Raw genomic sequence first — 20,336 nt, 5'->3', positions numbered from 1 at the left:
AGATCTGAAAGATTCCTGTCAACAGAGAGAAATGAAAGTAACATACAGGTTTCATTTAAATTAAATTATACTACTCTGCACCCAGACAACCATGCCTTTCAGTATAGCTCACCTTTAACAAGCGGTTTATTAGCAAGCAAAATACCGAAACACACAAACATTAGCCTCTGGGGTAATATATGGCACTATGACCTTTCTAGCTGTTGTCCAAACACTTCTGTATTTCATTAGTGTATTTACTGAAAGACAACATCCCCTGATTCAGTACTGCACTTCTATACCATTCTTGGAGAAAAGGGATCGGAAGCCCACGATGCTATTCAACTGCTGAGGTTCAGCTGTTATGCTAGCAGTGGTTAATGTAGACTCGAGTCACTAGCTTCACACAACCAAATTCAAACATGTAATTTGCTCAACTAATGCTGACTCACTTTTACAGTGATACTCAACAAGACCTGACAAACAGACTTTGATGTGTAGAATTAGTGGCGTTACCCTTTTAAGATACAAGGAGGCAGAGGGAGTCTAAATCAGAGGGCTGATGGGGAAACTCCAGTTAAATGGATGATATATTTTCAATTCCTGTTATTTGGAATAGTCTAGTCAGCATTTCTAACAGACAAACTGGAAACCAAAAAAGCCAAACGTGGGCGCCATTGAGTACATCCTGTAATCCACTTTAATTTAGGAAATAAATTTGATGGAAGCGTTTGATGCTCAAATATTCTTAATATTTGGATTTATGCCAGTAAGTGTACACCAAGTATTTACTTTAAAGTGCACACTGTATGTGGGTCTAACATTAATCTAAGAGTCAACTGTTTTTTCCTTGAAGAGGAAGTTGACTTCTTGCGTAGTGTCATGTTATCAGACTGGGGATGGATTTAGAGATCACCTCAGGAAAAACCTCTGAATGTCAACATCTAAATGATGATGATTTTTTTTGCTTGTCCTTGAATTGCAGCAGTTTTTGGCAGCCCGTAAACTCCACCCAACCAATCTGTCAAAAACACACCCTAATTGAAACTCGGGCAGCCGAAAGCAGTTTCAGTTAGTATCGTATCATCATCATTACCATCTACCTGAACTGAGGCAGCTTTTAACAAGTTTTACTGTATTGATTTCTAAACAAGAGGCTGTGAGAAGCCTGGCTAGTCTTCCAAAAAGTCCACTCTGACAGGTCGTTTTCTTTTTCCCTTGGGCAGCAACGCCTTTAGCCTAAAACTTGAGGACTCTGTCTTTCACTGGTTGGTAATTCAGTTTCTTTGCCTCTCTAAGCTCTTTTTGCTTTGATCCTCACCAACTAGATTAATCTGCTGATTCTAGTATTTCCCAGAGAAGACAGGGGAAAAGAAAGAAAGCAGACTTTCACATCACTTAAAGACTCACCACTAACTCATCTAATTCTTGCCTTTTTCATGTCAGTCAGCATTTCTTGGTTATATATAAGTGCCCTAGGTACCTCCCATCACTGGTAATATTCTAAATTTAAAGTATTCTTTTAATTAAATGCCTGGTGCTTTTACAGCCATTTAAAAAAGAAATTAGGAACTGTTAAAAAAGCAATATCTCTTTTTCACTACTTGTCTCCTTTCACTTCTTTAAATTTAACTATTTATTGCATTTTGCATTTCCGGCAGAGCAAGCAGCTGTGGGGCTGACCATACATTGTACATTTTGCATTGATCTCTATTGCGCCATGCAATATTCTGTGGGATATATGCCAGGTGTTAACCTGTTAGTAACACAGCAAACCCGACAAGGCAGTCAGTGAGAGCCTTACAGTGAAGGTTTTCTTCAGTTAGGGGAAGTTGCAGCTTCTCTGTTTATTAATTCCACAGTGAAATGCTTTGAGACAAACCACATTGATAAGACAACAAATTTGAACTTACCTTCAGAAAAAAGCAGAAGTCAGTTGGGGCTTTGTATTTGGCCTTAAAGTCTTTGCCATAGTAGACATTTACATTGTCAAACTGGACAAAGCAGACGAGGTCACGGGATGACTGAAAAAGAAATAAGGGATAGCATAAGTTGATCTGTAGTGTCTGTTGAACCTATTGAATTGAAAATCTACACTACAGTGTAATAGTAGGTGCACAACGCCCTATATGAATGGTATGTTTGGGAAGTTAAAGCTCCCAAGAGATCTAGCATATACAGTAAGGAAATATATTTTAGGTATCTAGCCGGCAGTAAAAGCTGTAGTTATATTCAGTGATGCAGGAAAGAAGAACGTGGTTCATAAAGCAAAAAGACTACTGCACATTAGGACTTTGTAGTCCCAGTGAAGAAAAAAAAATCCTATTTCTTAAAGTTTCAGTTGACATTGCAAAAGTATCTCGATATCTGCTGGACTTTATCTTTCACCCCTCGCTCGAGACTAACTGAATGTATCCTGGATTGGAGCATTTGCTGTTGGATGTGTTCATGGTCTGGTCCCCTTTTGACCCCTGACCTTGGTTTTGCCTTTGGGCACGTAATAAATTCCAGAGGCCCTCAGCTGAAAGAGCCGCGGTTTCCAGGACTTCTTGCCGTCTTCTTTTAAGTGCATCACCCCCTCGAGATCAGGCACGATGATGGAAGTCCCGCAGAAGTTCTCCTGCAAGGTGAAGAAGGGATTAAAGGGGTCATTTAGAGGAGCTCCAAGTGGGACAACTGTCACAGAAAATATGTATTATTATTTATTTATTTACCTGTAATAATAACTCCTTGTCTTTGTCTTTCATGTCTTTGAGAGTGTTCTTATCCTTCTTCCATAAATAAAAGTTCTGCAGGGATAGAACAAAGTGCATTCATATATTTCCTGATTTTTACTCAAGTGCCACCAGCAGATTTAAAGAGTGCCATGGAAGTTTGTACATCTTGGACATTTATTTGTCTAATACCCAAGTTTATGACCAAACACCTGCAAAACCAATGACACTCCCATTTGCCTCAGCTGTACTTGTGTTGAGCACTAAGTAGCTAATGTCAGCATGCTAACACGGCAAACTTAAATGGTGAGCATGGTAAACATTATACCTGGTAAACATAAGTGTTGTCATTCAAAGTTCAAACAGCTTTATTTACTACAAAGGGCAGTTCAGTTTTACCAGTCGCATTAGCATTAGCATGCTCCCATTAGCATTTAGCTCAAAGTGCTGCTGCGCCTTATAGACGGGTACAGTCACAGAGCTGCTAGCATGGCTGTACACCCTTAGTCTGATATATCAATGTCTGCTTCCTCAAATATGTAGGATTATTTTTGTGAAATGACATGGTCTAAAATGTGGCCTAGTAAAAGGATAAAACAGTAATCCTTAACTTTTTAACACTTAAATCCAATTTAAACATTAAATATCAGAACAAAAATAATCATCAGCGTTTAAAATCCCTTGAACGCAACTCTTTGTCCCTGTGTGACTGGGCTAGCGTGGTTTCATATCCCAGTCTGGGCAGATGTTTTCATTGTGGCGAGAGAAAGCCCAAAGGGGAATTCTATTTTGGTAGCGCTTGTCAAACGTTTAAACTATATATATTGATAGGGACATACTGTGGGAAAAAAAAGCTTTGCCCTTTTGTTGGGTGCTGTGGAAGACATGATGGAGCACTTTAAAAATGAGAATATCTCACCAGTTTTCCAACCCGACTATTTGTCTCTGCCAACAGACCGAATCCATTAAATACTGATTAGAAAAAGGGTCCCATTATATCAACAAACATGCCAAGATCTCACTGTCTTGTGCCTGAAGCTGTTTTGTCTGATGTATTACAGTGTGGACATACATGTAAGAGGTTGTCCTGCACAGAGGAAAGACATCTTATAATTCAGACAACAACAGTGAAAATAGCCAGATGGCGCTGGGCTGAAACAATGTGGAGATGGATTTGAACAAAACCAAGGCCAAGAATAATGTTGGAAGTGTTGGACTTTGGAGATGTCAGATCACCTCTGATCCGTCAGGATATGTCTAGAGAGGTATAAAAAAGGTGCATACAATGAGGCGACCAACCTGTGGGTTTTTGAAAACCTCATATTTTTCCCCCCGCTCCTGGAAATGGACTTTGTTCTCGCTGTCTCTCGTCCATGCAGACAGAGGCTCCACAAGGTTCTCGTGGTCTTCAAATGTCCGTTCTGTTAAAAGAAAAGCAAATTTAGATTAGAGCTAGGCAAAGTGGAGAAAAACAAATATCACAATTTTTTTTTAAAGTACATCTGTGTCGGAATTGCCGCAATATTGTAGGGTTGATTATTGGTCAGCTGTTCACAAAATACTAACACCATGTCAGTTTTGATAAATAATCACCAATAATGTGTCTCATATATCGATGTCGATATAATAGCAATATATTGCCCAGCCCTAATTTAGATGTCAGCAAACTAGCACTGATATAATACAGTTTATCTTTTTAAAACCATTGTGTGTGTATTTTAAGTGTTCTTAGCATCTTTTTAATTTACTCTGATGGAATAAGTTTTGCAAATTGAGTTTGCAGAAAAATGAGAAAATGAGGTGTGCGAAAGTCTGAATCGTTGGGAACATTAGTGCAATCTAGAGTCCACGTCTGCTTTGATGGTGCCATTAGGGTGTGCTAAAGTCTGAATTTTTCCAATTCTTAAAATATTGGCTTTAAGTAAAAAATGACACAATGTAAAAATACTCCATTAGAAGTCATGGTATACTGAATAAGCCTAACAAGCACAAGCCTGGGGGGAAAATAGGTAATGGGGCCCCGGGCCAGAATGTGGGTCTCTTGACAATTTAGCATATTACAATTTCTTTTTTCTTTCCTTAAACCCATCTGCTATATTTTTGCTGGTACTGTAGGGAGGATAAAGGGTTGTTTATGTATATGAGCCCAGAGTTTTTATTGTCTTAGAATGTGTCCATGGTACAAATAAAAGTCCTGGGTTAGGGTTTGTTTTTTACGAGTATAAGTGCAGAGGTGATGGCAGCAAAACTGCTCTTAAGTATTAAAGTAAAAGGGACCCTTTGAGTATTAAATTGTTTGTAAGTTAATGTGTAAGCTACATTTTATTATATAAGCTGATCCATGTGATGCTGTATCTAACTACTATGTATAGGTTTGGGGGATTTTGTAAGGCGTCATTTACTTCAATAAATATGCTCGCTTACTTGCCAGTAAACAGTATTTTCCAATTATTTTCCAAGTATTTTAACACTAATGCCAATTTTGAATCTTGCAAAGACAGTTTACTCCCTTACTACAGTCTACAGTACATTATTATTTAAAATAAAAATTTGGAACAGTCTGTAATCTCCCATAATATGCTCCATGTCCGCTCTGTTTCAGTTTTGCACCATAAAACAAATGCTTTACCATATGTACAGTAGTTCATTCTGTCACAAAATCCTTAAATCAGCTGAGCTCCATGGTTCAAAGTCAATTTTACAGCTGTACAATTGTCTATTTGAAATGGGACGAATTAAGGAAGGGCTACATAAAATACAAGCCTCCCCATTTTGCTGGAAGGATTTTAAATGGCACTAAACCTCAAAAACCCATTAGGGGAACTTTCTTCCTCTTCCCGTTTCGCCTCTCTGCCCACCCACACACTCAGTGCCACAGATCTCCAGAACACACTGGGCATTTGACTGTAGTTTAGCCATGGTCCCAAATTACAGGTTACCAAAGGTAGGCATTAAATAAATTGCTGCCAGGGTTCCAGTCTATAGTTTGACTATTACAATCATTAAATGGATGGTGTGACTTTGCTGCTGTAGAGTTATTTGGAGTAGAAGTCCCTTTGTACGGCATTACGCACATGTAGATTTGGGTAGTCTGCATGGTAAGCACATGGGTGAATTTTACAGAGATGACTAGTTTTTGTGTTGCTGTTGAGCTCTGGGGGTGTTTATTGTGCACGACTTGGCTTTTTGTTGGTTAAGATTGAAGGATGGCAACAATTTATAATAGAAGGCAACACACTGTGGTGTGTTTACAGACATTTAAAAACAACCATGACTTAAACGATTTCCATTGTCACACTGTCTAGTTAGAAGGCAATAAGACCAGGCCTTGTGCACCCCTCGTGCTCATGAGTCAAATGACCACAGCATAAAAAGTGTCACAAACCACATGCTTTTAGTAATACAGTGTTAGAGATACCTAATTTAAACACAGGATTCCTGTCATTTGATTAAAAAATAAACCATGTTAACCAAAGGGAAACACCCATTTCCTCATTTGTTGTGCAGAATATATAATTGTTTTGCAAAAGAAAAGATGCATGAATTTCAAAAAAATAAAAGCGTAAGTTCCTCTTTCAATGTTTATCTACAGTAGTGTTTGTACTTGTACTCAGGCGTTTAAACGGCCTGTGTGATATACAGTATTACAATCTCAGCACCATTCATACAAAAATCAGCTTCAAATTTGTGTTTCTGAAGTTGTTAGCAACCTTTAATGTTTTCCTGTTATGTACACATGAAAGACATTCTATTGCATGGTGAAATGTCCCTTCATTACAATGAACATGGGCACTGTAGGATATTGTGAGTCAATCAAATTTACACCATTCTGCTGTGGTAACTACTAACATGCCAAATGTGTATTAATCCGCTTCTGAAAATAGTCCCCAAACAAAGACACTACTTACTGCTGTTTGAGTTACAATTGCAATAGACTACAGTGCCCGGCAGTTTGGGGAATTATTTAATCCCTTTTTAGAATAAAACTAAATATTTTATGATTCACTTTTGAAGGTTTATGTCTTCAGTAGGTTAAACAGGGCTTGGGGCTGAGAGCCATAGACTCTCGGAAGTCTTGCAAAATAGACATCCAATGGAATTTGTTGAAAATACGCAACACTAAATCCAGGCTTATCCTTTAATTTAGTTTTTCGCAGCTTAATTAATTGCATGTAAAATTACTTGGATATGATTTTCAAGCTAAATAATATTGACTTACAATGTGTTGCTTACAGAGGTCTGATGAAGATGTTAGAAAACAGAGAAAACAGATGGTAATGAGCTGCCCGCGAATCTGATCGTGACGAAGTCCAGCAGCTGAAGTAAATATAGTACAGACGGCTCAGATGGAGGATTGAGATCATAAGGTTTCTATTTCCGTATGACAGAGAGGAAGACTGACAGTGTCTGATACAGCAAATTAAACCCACCTGTCTACACTGTGTGTGTGTGTGTGTGAGAGAGAGAGGGATATACACAGTGTAGGGAAGAGAGGAGGAGGGAGATGGATAGCAGTAAGATCAATGTTTCACTCTGAGCTTGCTGCAGTATGGCTGCAGTTGTGCCAATAAAAACACAGTTCATCATCTAGACCTGATTGAAATATCCCTCCCTGCACATTGTGTCTTTAGTTGACAATTCATATAAAAACACACTAAAGGTTTATGTTGTTAAAGTCTGTGTATATTGCCACTGTTGTGTTTTTCTGGTTCTGTTGATATCTTTGCTGCCCAGCTTGTACCTATTGCTGTGGTGTTTCAGCACTAAATTTCCCAGAAATCACTTTAGTAGTATTGTTTCATTGTGTTTTCTGTTCATACGATGTTGGTAGTTGCTTATTCTAGCAACACAGTTCTTTGATTTATTCCAAACTGCTGCTGGAAATGTACACCAAAGGAAAATACTTTATTTTTATAAGATTTTTTTGGAGGGGTTTTCCCTTTATTTGTGACAGTGGATAGACATGAAAGGAGTAGAGAGATGGGGGGTGACACACAGCAAAGGGCCGCTGCAGGACTCAGCCAACTTGGGGCGAACGCGCTTACTGGGTGAGCTAGAGGCCGCCCCGCCAAAGGAAAATACTTAACCTGTCACAAGGTGTTTACAACATTGAATCTCTCTTAAAATGACTACAGGTTGAACCACAATGGTGCTATATCAACTAGTGACCACACATCTAAAGTAATGGTTCGGAGTAATTTTACCCTAGGGTTCTTTGCACCACGACTTCAAGTCAAACAACCCCCAAGAAGCTTTTTTCACCTGGGTCAAACAACAAAGAGCAGAAGCCAGCAGGCAACTGTTATTTAAATAAACTCCTGGTGTACTTATAAACTTTCCAATCCATCATTTATGAGTGCATAACCTATTTGTACTACTGTAGAAGTTTGGTATCATTTTGGGCATTATTAGTGGGGTAATTTATAAGATACACAGTTGGTTCCATTAGCGCCTGCACTAAGTTAACAGAGCTGATAACGCTAACTCACCCATTGTCGACCCAGGTAAAAAAAACTTCTGGGGGGTTGTTTGGTTCGAGACCGTGGTGCAAAGGGTCGTAAGGTAAAATAACTCAGAAAAATCCCTTTAAAGCAATGGTTTAAGCTTTGAATGCTTTAAGGCTCTTGAGCATTATCTTGTCCGAATCGGTTTTTGATCAGCTGAAAAACATTGCTATCATGTAAACATTTTACTGCCCAATAAATACTTTTAATTTTAATACTTCAAGTACATAACACTTACTTAGTAGTAGAGTATTTACCAGTGTGGTATTAGTACTTTTACTTGAATAAAAGATCTGAACACTATTTCCACTGATGGTACTTATAAAGTGTCTTATTATCCACCTATACATTCATTAATACATAGTCTATCAGCAACCACACTGTAGGGCTGCACAATATGAGGAAGATATGCAATAATGCTGAATGTTCCTATAACAATATTACTTGCGATACATAGACAGATATTGTATACATGTACTCAGTTCTGCTACTTCCAGTACTCTGCTAAAATAATTTAACAAATGAACACTTTTATTGAACAAATTGAACATTGAATTGAATATAAAAGGCACCACTAAAAAAAAGAATCTCTTCAATTTTAAAGTGGTTTTGTACTATTTTCTTTCAACTAACAAAAGATCTTCCAGTGTCTTCAGTGACATATCGCAGTCTTCTGTGATGTTTGCGATGACAATTAAAAAAAAAAAAAAAAAACGAAACATTTGAGGAGCCCAACCACACTGTACAGTCGTCTAGATATTACATGCTATATAGCAGTAACTCACCAAGTTGCAGGTCTGGGTTGGTCTCAACCAGGCTCCAGTCCACATTGCAGTCGCAGTGAGTCTTTTCAAACAGGTTGCCCAGAACCTCCCTGACAGTCTGTCTTTCGTCCACCATCAGAGTCTTGGAGCTGCCGTCATTCATCAGCACCTTCACCACCAACTGTTAGAAGAATTGGACTTTATTCTTCCGACCGCTCAAAGTGATTTACAATAATGTCACTGTACATGCCACATTCACACTCATACAGGGTACCAATATACTCATTATAACCTAATTTAATAGGTCACATACTGTATATTCGCACGATTTGGGATTCAGTGTCTTGCCGAAGGACAATTCGACATGCGTACTTGAGTGGCCGGGGATTGAACCGCCGATTTGCGGACGACCCACTCTACCTCCTGAGCATGCTAACAAGCTACATGCTATGATAGCAAGTCTTCTGTTTATTTTAGTAGGAATTCTTACCCCATTGTTAATAAATCTGCATTAACTAATTTGTACACTCCATTTAAATGTATGTATTACGCAACTTCAAACAACCAAATGTTTGTTGCATGGGCTCCCATCCACATTCCCAGCTGGCCATGGGTCCAACTGCCAAATAGGAAACAAGCGCTATCATTGCAATTTATATGTAAAGGAACTCAGACTGTACCATTTGAGTGTGGTACAGAGGGGGGATTTTATTCTTTCAAGAAATAGTATGTTTTAAGCGCCCTAAACAACTAATTTGTCCAAGTCAAGAATGTGGGAATAATTGGAAATTTTTCATGTTGTTTTTATATAGATAGGGATATATAGGGGTAGAAGCTCCTTTCGAGCAGATCATGGTTGAAGTTGGAGTTGGTTCAGTCCAGTTCAGGTGTAGACCTACTGGAGATTTGCTGCTAGCCATGGCCCTAGGCTAACTTTTCTTTTGTTGACTTAATCACTTTATTTCCTTTTGTAAAGTCTTATAAGTTTATTTTTCGTTTTTTTTCACAACCTCAACAAAACCAGCCTGAACTGCTTTTTGGTATTACGTAACCAACAAATAAAACATACACCAGGTGAAAAATACTCTGGCCTCTATGTCTACTCCCACCTTACAATCCTCCAGTCTTTAACATAAAGTTAAGCTGGCTGTAGCTTAATATTTAGTGGACAAATGTAAAAGGGATATGGATCTTTTCATCTAACTCTCAGCAAGAAAGTTAATGTGTATTTTCCAAAACATTTATTAAAGTGTTTGTAGTAGTAACATGAGGTTTTCTGTGTCATCTCTGCATGCCATATTACAGTTTAAACATGTTGTGGACAGCAGCAGATGTTTCAGAGGTGTGACATCAAATCAAGCCTTCAAGCACATGCAGCTTGTTTAGTATCCAGTTTAATTACAGGCTGCGCACAGTAAATTGTTGTTTCTGTTTCACTAGAAGAGTTGGAGCGTTATCACTTCTGTTTCTCCATTCTGTCGAACTTCCTTGGCTTTTTTAGTAATTTCCTCCCAATTGTTTTTGTCTCTTTTCGCAGTCTCAGCACCTCCTTTTCCCAAGTTGGCTGAGATTAATTTTGCTCTGGAGTGCTTTCCTCACAGGCTCATATGGCTACACGCTTCCTCTCATCTGAAAGAAATCCAGCTTTTGGAAGCTGGGGAGTTTTTACAGAACCAAGATCAGCCGGTCGCTTGCATTGTGTCATAAAAAAAAGGTGGGTTTCAGAGATGTTATCGCAAGAAGTTTTAGAGTGTTAGATCACATCTTTCTCAGCCTCAACCCTTACTGGAAAACAATATGGGTTTGGCCTGTGGTTGAATGAAATGTCACTGGATATCAAATTATTTCCTGATTCACAGCACTTCATAATGCAAAGCAGGTATCTTTAAAACATGTGATCCGTGTCGAAAGCATGCTCCAGAACCAGTGGGTGGATCTGAAAAGCCTCACGGATGGTTGTGCTGAAACCACCGAGAGTGCACCTTGCACTTCTGCGTCTAACAACCCTGATACAGATGTTACTGTGAAAGTGGCCAGTGGTCTGTGTTTCCTCAGCATACACACACACACACACACACACGCAAACAAAGTTTGGATTTTTCAAAGAATTTATAATTATTGTCTTAGGGAACGGGCCATAATTATTAACCTATGACAAATTTTGAATGTTGTGTTAAATTGCACATCCTGGTGTGAAGCGTTGCATGCAAGACCACATGTCTGTGCTTTTGTTGACTGCTTTGAAGATGAGAAAGTTTCCACTTAGCACCCAAAGAGGGGAAACGGCGCTGTCCTTCAGGACGTTGGCTGGATGAAGGTAGCCATCCATTACCGTGATTGATGGCTCTCCCGAAGGAAAAGAAAGAGCCATTCTATCTTTGATGATTACGTCTTTTACAGTGAAGTCCATGTAGCCGTAATTCACAATGTCTTTAAAGTTTACCGTTGCCAGGGGATGTGAGATCAGATGAGTACACTTCAGGGTTTGGTTGTCTTACCTTTTTCACTTTAGCTTCTTTGAGCTTCTCAAGAGCAAGCTTGATTTTCTCTGCTTTTATGTGTGCCTCCATTTCCTCCTAAACAGGGCAAACGACAGTGTGTTATGTTTTAGTGCAGAATAGATGTTCAAACATTAATTTTAATCTAGCAGAAGTGGTATATATTCTACCACTGTGTCATTTTGTTAAAGCTACACTAGTATACTCAGTAAACTGTACACAGCACAATCATGTAATAACTCTAGGAAATAGTTTGACATCCTGGGAAAAAAAAGAAGATGAATACCACTGTCATGTGTACATGATAAATAAGAAGCTAAAGCCAGCACCCAATTGGCTTAGCTTAAAGACTGAACAGGGGAAAAAAAGCAACCCTGACTTATAACAAAGAAATAAAAATTCTACGTAACAGCGTTTCTAAAGCTCAATAACTAATACACTTTATGTTGTCTGTTTAACCCATTCAACTTCCTGGAGACTTGTCGTTGTTGTGAATCAGTAGAGACTCCAAAAGGTTACTGCTCCAGAACACAACAGTTTTGTACGGATTAAACAAACAAGATAAAACATATTTATTAGTGAGACAGAGGTGCTGGTAGGCGGAGTTTGTCACCTTTGGACAGAGCCAAGTCAGCCTTTTTGCCACCGTTTCCAGTCTTTATGCTAAGCTAAGCTAATTGGCGACCAACTGTAGCTTCAAGTTTACCATACAGCATATACATGAGAGTGGTATCAATATTCTTATCTAATTCTCGTCAAAAAAAGTACTTGGTCAAGTTCATTTCTGTGGATGTAGCACTTCAAGAAGTAGTGTTTAGTTTTCATTTTCCATACGTGGAAGAATTTCATATGGGACATTAGATCCAATCTAATAAATCCCAATTAGCAGGGATAGGATACGCTTTACTTTGGTTTATAACTTGAGTGTGTTTCTACATTAAAATCCTATCCTGCCTACAGTGCAGTTTTAATGAACTTGTACACCTCTACCTAACAATGACGCATTCTTTGCCTCAGCGCAGCTGGTGTTTTTACCTTAGAAGGATGAGGTAACAAGCCCTGCTAAAGCAATAAGCTCCTGTCTGGCTCCCCCCCCCCCCCCCCCCCCCCCCCCCCCCCCACACACACACACATCTTAACTCCCCTTCTCCAACCTTTGGTATTGATCCTGTTACTGTATGTGTTTGAACTGTTCCAGACAGACTCTTGGCTGTTTCGCCTCACAGGTCTCTGTAACTGTAACAGATGCCTCCATCCAGGAACAACTACGCCATGATCTCACCATCCAACTGTTATAAGAGCAATACCACTCGTCCCATTTCCACTAAGACAAAAAGAAATCACTAGAAATGTATATGCTGGGAACTGGCCATGCTTTTGATGTAAAACTGTCTTGTCATGCACGGTCTCATGGTAAACCAAGACACGCCACCAATAAAACTTGTGATAACTTGAGATTGTGACATCATTGCCTCCTCCTGCTTCATGTGCTCTTGTGTACCGTATTACATGTTAAGGGCCTACCAATGCTCATAGCATTTTCTCTTCTGCTTCACTGTAATCCAGTATTGTGGCAATTTCCTTGAAAACTACACCAACCAAAATCAACTCTCTATTTCTCTTGGTTAAAACTCTCACTTCGTACATTTTGAATCAGTTCCCAGTAGAACTGAGAGGCCAGAAGGTCATCACAGAGATGCTGCTCTCATCTGACAAACTGTACTATGGCTGACTCACCTTTGTAGGCTTTTGAGCCTGAGGGGGCGGAGGTGGTAAAGAGGAGGCGGTGGAGGAGGCTGGGGTGCTAACATTGTTGCTCGTGCTGCTCGCTGGTGATGCCGAGGAAGCGAGGGAGGAGGCAGGGTGGGTGCTCAGGCCCTTAGATGGTGGCGGCTGGTTTGGCGGGGGCAGTGATGGCACTTTCAGAACTTCCTTTTGTGCTGCAAATTTCTCCTCCGTGGCGTTGAGATCAGCCACCAAATCAGCCATGAGCGCATCCAAATCGCAGTCTTCCAGTTCATTGAGGGACTCTGACGTTATAAGATACTCAGGTTATTTGTTAAGATCTGACCCGGGTACAGACTATTAGAGACAAGTGCCAGGTGATGACCTCATGAGGTGTTAGGGTTAGGTGTTACCTCTTTTTCAAAATATTTGACCATTGTGCAAAGTTTTTCTAATCTTTTGTCACATAAGGAGACATTAGTTCTTTATGGAGACAGTAGTTTTTTAAAAAGACGTGCTTTCCCCCCTGAACATGAAGAACTTTTTTTTACAAGTTTACCTCTTTTTCTTTTATAAGTAAATGCTCTGGTAGAATTCATCAAATTGTAACATTTAATTTGGCACATGGCCGTTTACAAATAAAATAAATAAAATGTAGGCATTTCTTAAGCCCCGGCTAATGCATAAGGAAATTATTAATTAACCATTTTTAAGCCATTATTTACAACTTACAAATAATTGTACATTTTGTAAAGGCATTTGTCGTCCCGAGAAGATGAATTCTACTGATTTTGGAAGTTACTGTTTCCCCGGACTTCGATATTTCAGAGAGAAACGTCTCAACATTATGAATGGATTGTCCGGCCATTTGACATTTCATTTCCCCCTCAGGATGAACCAAAATGACTTTGGTGGATCACCAAAGATATTTTGATTAACCACCATCAGGTCAAAATGTCATTTGTCTATTACTTTGGTTTATCATAACATAGCTGCTAAAATAATGACATGAGTCATTAGAGTCACTGATTAGAGTCACTGAATGAGCGAAAGCTCAAACTGGCTATTTGTCTTATTTCTTTATGGAAATTGTTGTTTTTGTTTTCCTGTCACCCTGATCACTCTGAATGATCATACTGAAAAATTTATTGAAGTACGAGGAAGAAAGCTCAAGCACCTTATTATTTTAATTTGTTGAATATTTTTGTCTCATACTTTCTTTTTTTTCTTATATTTATTTTATCTTTTGATGTGTGCTTGTTAATTAATGGTTAGACCTGATCTGTCATGTATTTGTTCTGTTGTTTGTTTTTATATTTTCTGGAATGTACTTTTTGTGGGATAAAAAACACACACACACACACCTAAACAACACCTGCTAAACATCAGCTAGCTAATATTGTCATTGTGACCTGTTGATGTCATTTAGCTTAAAGCACCGCTTAGAGGTCGTGGATTTATATTGCGATTCATTGTCATTCAGTAAGATGTTAAAAGATGTGTCTTTTTGAAATAAATCGTGGGGAAGAGCAAATTAGCAAATTATCCGGATTTGACAGGACTGAAGTACTTAATGACATACAGGGCAACAGGGAAGGGGAGACTTTTAGTAGAGTAATTACAACAGATGCTGCGACCTTGCTTTAACATTAACCTGCTTGTTTTACAGCCCATAAAAGCCAGAGGCAAACACACTTAGTAATTGCAGTGACCTCCATCTTTATCTATCAACAGTAGCCAGATACACTGCAGAGCAACTAAATGCTGAATTTCTACCTCTTTCACATCATTGCCAGTAATCTGGATCAGCCTCCAGATAACTGGTGAAACATGCTATATATGATCGGCTGTTGCACAACTGCTGTGTTGTATAGAGCTGTTGTGGAAAAGCTTAACACTTAGCTCTTTAAAGCATTTCTACACACAGACAAAATGTTAAGTTACCATTCAGGTCGGTACCAAAAGAGTAGTTGACTTCCTTTTTGGTGCTGGGGAGAGACGCAGGAGGTACTGTTTCCTGTCCGAGACTCTGCGGGGAAGAATGAACAAGGCAGTGTGTGTTTATCAGAGCATGGATATAATATCTGTACAGACCCCCCGAGGCTCAGCGAGTTAATCCACAGCGCATTCTGAAACATAAACTCTCCCCAAAAATTACGTAAGAAAGTAGAATGTTTACATGTGTATTGTTACATCTGTTTTTAGGTATTACACCTAAAAGAACTTTTATATGTTATATTAAGCCCCCCCCCCCATCATAGTAGAAGTGAATTAAAATGACGGGTGGGTTGGAAAACAACATTAAAGTGGTCAGCAAGGTTTTTCACAAAGAAAAACAATGGGTAATCTCTTGCTGGTTCATGCCATTTGACCTCCCCTGCAGAAGAGAGTGTAATTTATGGTTGTTAGATGACCACAAAGAGTGTTGTTTCCCCCCCCCCACCCTGCTGTGTCTGCCAGTCTAGAGTGTCAGGGTGATCGATGGTGGGTTTTAGTGAGTTTGTCGTCGAAGAAGAAAAGTCTGTCCAAGGTGAGAGAATTAACCATGGGCTGTCTGGAGAAAAAGTGTTGTCGTGTCCATTCTTTGTTGCAATAAAAATGTGTATAACATTGTTCATTAAAACCTATTTTATTGCAAAAATAAAAGAGAGCTTTACACTGGAAAATTACAAAATCCTGTCAATTTTTGATTTGGCCTGTTGGCCTGTTGTTGTTATATATTAATAATGCTCAAATTACCTGTAGACAAAAACATGGCATCTGTTCATTGCGAATCATTGTTTAGGCCAATGAAACAAAGTGAAACCAAAAGGTTAATGTTGTTCCATATACTAATAAACTCTAGGCTATTATGATTCCATCCACTCTTCAAAGTGTTTTCACATTTTACCAGTCCATTTTAAATTAATTTATTTTTTTAACTTTTACATTGGAAATACATATGTTATTACAAAAGCAGTGCTAACAACAATAAAAAAACATTAAAAAAAAATCCAATCCTCATCCACATAGATTTTATGTTTTAAAGGCTAGTAATAGACATTTACTTCTGTCTCAAACTTAAACACCAGTGAGGTTGAATACTTCTTACATAAGTAAAGGGTGATAATTAAATAGGACCCAGGGAAATAAATAAAAGAAAAAGCCTCCAGATGTGGAGTGAAGTGTTCGACTAAAACTGTGTGACCGTATTTGTCATGACACCCGTCTTAGCTCACCTGAGTGAGGAGGTCCATCTCCCCCAGCAGGTCGCTGAACATGGCGTCAATGTCGTCCATCTGTTTAAAGCAAGAACAGTGCGTCAGACACCAAAGAAATACTCAAAGTAAAAAATCAGAATGACAAAAAACAGATTGTCCACTGTTCGAGCACCGTGTGTATCAGTGTATGGAATAATTGGTTCTGCAAGGAAGCAAATAGTTTAAATTGATTGGCTATGGTTGTCATGACGAATGACAGTGAAGGAATGTGTGGAATGAAGAGGTAAACACATCTGAGTGGTGAAGCAACTGTTAAATACGCATGCATGTGACACAGCCAGTGGTGAGACACAGTGCTTTACTTTGAAAGGTGTGCAGTTGTATTAAGTGCCCTGAGGCCATGCTATCATGCAAAACATCTCCACCCCAGACTGAAGGAAGAAAAGTAAGAATGCATTACTTCCAGGCATTCTTTTCTCGCCACAACGTGTTGCGTCTTGTTGCACATGTTGAACTAGAGAGTGAAATATTGTTTTATTTTTGTATTTTCTGTCACTCAGAAGTAAAATGTACTTTTTTCATTGGCCGACCAGGGCCTCTAATTTATTTTAAGCCGGAAGATTCTCTAACTCACCACTGCAATCAGTCTTTTGTCTTTAAATACCATTATGTGTTAAAATTACGCTCTCACAATGCATTTTATTATTGTTTACAATGTGCAACATTTGTTTCTACCATTGGGACAATACTTATTAATTTCAAATACTGTTTACTAAAGAATTAAAATTAGAATTCTTGGCCACAAAAATTGATCCCTGAAACATGCCAAGTCGTAAAGAATTTGAAACGATCAATAGTAATAACACATGCATGCACTATACTTTGCTTATTGTAGTTATCAATTGCTGGTTAAGTCTCAAGGCTCATAAAACTTAACTGCTTCATATTCATATAGTCTAACCCAGACATTGTTGATTTTAGTCTAAAGTAGCAAGTAGTGGAACGGCTGTGTTTTTCCTGAAAACAACTTCTGAAGATCCACTTGAGATTTCAATGTGTAATTATGTACAGTATGCTGTCTCTCACACATGTATTATTTGAATCCCCATTTTCTCAGAGCAAATGTTATGATGGGCTAGAATGTGCAGTCAAAACAGACTCCCTGTTTTCTCACAGTGGAACATGACCAGTAGAGGGAAGGTGTCAGTGGGAGTTCATTCAGTCACAGTGATGCTTTGATTGGGGTTTAACTTCACTAACTCCAGCAATTGAATGTGCTGTGTTGTATCAGCGTGCCAGACAGTGACTGAGTCTGTAAGGGTATACTATTCTGATTATAGACATTCAAAAGAAAATATAGCTGCATTGACTGCTGAACCACGCTGGTGTTTTAGTTTTATTCAGAAGATGAATCCCATTGACTTTGAAGTCAAAGTTTCCTCTCATCCAGTGAAATATCTCAAAATCTCCTGGATAGATTGTCAAAAAAATAATGTGTACAGACATTCATGGTTTCCAGATGATCCCCTGACTTTCATCTTGAGCCATCATGAAGTGAACATTTTAATTTGGTTTATAGCCAAATACCTGCATCGATGATCAGCCTCAGCTTTCTTACTTTGTCAGCAAGGGCAAACCCAGTTTTCACTGTTGCACAATATTAAATTTACTTAATTTCCTTCATATCCAAATACTTTGTGTTAAATTTAGAACAAAACATGAGTAAAACAGACAGCATTTTGTCCATTCAAGACAATAGTATTTATAATTTCAGAGCAGTCTAGCTATGAGAGTGGCTGTATTTTTGTAAGAACAGTAAAGGCTAAATGATAACTTAGTGCCCGGCTTAAATACTTTTGTAGCACAAAAGCATGATTGGTCAGAGTTTGGGTTGTTGCATAATGATTAATCATGGTTATGTTTAGCTGTAAGACGTGAAACACTTATACTTGAATATGAAGTTGTGTTCTGGTTACAGAAGAAGCTGGGGTCAGGTAAACGTTTGGTGTGGTTAAAGTTAAAGAAACAATATATGGGCTATTGTGACATCTGCACATCTCAAACAGACCTCATAGTGGCTGCACACGTTTTACCCACTGTTTTTATAGGCCTCCTTGTTATTGTACCATTAGCCACTAAAAAAACTAAAAACTAAAATAAGCTCCACCCACTCATTATTTCATTGGTCTAACTCAACCAATTTTCTCTCCATCAGAATAATGTTAACATGACAAAATCTTCAGTCTTTACTTCCCCCCTGATGTTATGGTGTATTTGATATGACAATATTATCTCTAAAAAAAGTGTAACTTGCTGCTTTTACTCATCACATTTTGGAATCTGTTTAGTCAAAAGAAAAACATCTTCAGAGATTTAATCAAAAGCATAATAAGAAACTCGGGGCAAACCCTCAGTCACAGGAGACAAGAGTGATTGATTGTGTTCCAGGCAAGAGTTCATACAGTGCTGTGACATGATGTTTCTCATTTGAATGTGAAATGGATCAATATTGTTCCAACATCTAACAGATGGCGTGTGCATGTATGGTTTAAAACTTACAAAAACTGTATCTTCTCATTCAATAAATGAGTTTGTGCTGTAGATTACGTATTTTCCAGAATGACTAAACTTCTTTGCATGTCATGCGATTATTCCTATATGACTAGTGTATGTGTGGGTCTTTTTAACTGTTGTAGCATGTGAGCCCACTCCTCCACCCCTTTACAAGAATGGTTATGCCAAAGGAGGAAGTGGTAAAGGGTGTACTTCCTGCCACTTGCAATGTTGAAATGGTTTAGGAAATGTTGCCATGACAAAACACCTGTGACCTTCATGCTGCAGTTTGCTTCACTCACATGATGTCACATTGTAATGGTCTGAAAACATCATTTACATGGACCTACGTCACATTCTGTATGTGACTTTCTGCATAATGACAAAACAATATGTGTAGTGTCACCTCACATTGGGTTATTTATCTTCATTTTTTTTAAATATTTGACTATTTCAATTTTGCTATTTTTATTTGTTATTTGTACTGTCATTATGGCAGCTGCTAAACTGTGTTTCGTTGCTAAAAACAATGACAATAAAGATCCGTTATATTTTAACATAACATAATGTTTAGCAATTCTCAAAATTGCAAAACTTGGCATAAAACACATTAAAAAACTGTTATTATAACCACTCCTTAATTATTTTCATTCACCTTTTCGCCCTGTGGTGTCATATTTTCTGTAGTGTCATGACAACCACAAATCAACAGACCTCACTGTGACAATCCACATAGAACACGTAAACACTGCGACCGTCTGTAACGTCTATTCTTAAAGTCACACAAGGACAACTTCAGTGACAGTCAGGTCACTCTCTGGCAGCTGCTTTTAGAGGCCAAATGCATTAGATGAAGCACTCGCAACTCTCGTACAGTAAAGAGAAGTCAGAGGGAGTGCAGCGTTGGCCAGACCTTGAAAACAAAAAAGCATCTGCTGATGGAGGAAAAAGCTGCTGAGCTTTTTTGTGTCGTTTAGAATTACCTCTTCCGCACATAGTAAATGCATGATTGTGTTCATGTCTCACTCCACCCATCAACACTAAACTGAGGAAAGTATTAGACTTTTTTTTATTGTAGGTGTGACATTGCTGATAAAACACAGAGAACCACAGAACAGGTCTTAACATATTTGCCTTTTTGCTGAGAGTTTATGAAAAGATAAGACAACACTCATATTGTAGACATACTTATAACTGTTGACTATGAAGCTAGAGCCAGGCGGCAATTAGCTTAGCCTAGCATAAAGTTTGGAAAACATAGCATGGTAGCGGTTTCCACTCATTTCCTGTCTTCATGCTAAGTTAAGCAAACTATCGACTTTAGCTTCATATTTTATACAGACATATGAGTAGTATCAATCTTGTCATCAAACCCTCAGCAAGAAAGCAAAAAAGCTCA

General features: G+C 38.5%; 1 protein-coding gene across 2 annotated transcripts in view; it reads right to left on the bottom strand.

Moving 5' to 3' along the window:
- The window catches only part of apbb1ip (amyloid beta (A4) precursor protein-binding, family B, member 1 interacting protein), a 25,325-nt gene that overhangs the window by 2,996 nt on the left and 1,993 nt on the right, over positions 1–20,336 (bottom strand). For both annotated transcript variants that reach the window (XR_004327552.1, XM_032504299.1), the window contains exons 2-10: positions 16,403–16,462; positions 15,129–15,213; positions 13,197–13,489; positions 11,460–11,537; positions 8,983–9,142; positions 3,993–4,114; positions 2,694–2,768; positions 2,456–2,599; positions 1,893–2,003 (exon numbers count right to left, since the gene is read on the bottom strand). Coding sequence is in view for 1 of the 2 variants with exons in the window: in XM_032504299.1 (XP_032360190.1) it covers positions 1,893–2,003; positions 2,456–2,599; positions 2,694–2,768; positions 3,993–4,114; positions 8,983–9,142; positions 11,460–11,537; positions 13,197–13,489; positions 15,129–15,213; positions 16,403–16,462 (1,128 nt within the window). In the remaining variant the exon portion in view is untranslated. The remainder of the gene's footprint in view (positions 1–1,892; positions 2,004–2,455; positions 2,600–2,693; positions 2,769–3,992; positions 4,115–8,982; positions 9,143–11,459; positions 11,538–13,196; positions 13,490–15,128; positions 15,214–16,402; positions 16,463–20,336) is intronic.

The sequence above is a fragment of the Etheostoma spectabile genome, chromosome 22 (genome assembly GCF_008692095.1).
Source record: "Etheostoma spectabile isolate EspeVRDwgs_2016 chromosome 22, UIUC_Espe_1.0, whole genome shotgun sequence".
Classification (NCBI taxonomy): Eukaryota; Metazoa; Chordata; class Actinopteri; order Perciformes; family Percidae; genus Etheostoma; species Etheostoma spectabile.
Note: the sequence above shows the minus strand (reverse complement) of the source record. Positions and strands in the feature narration are given on the sequence as shown.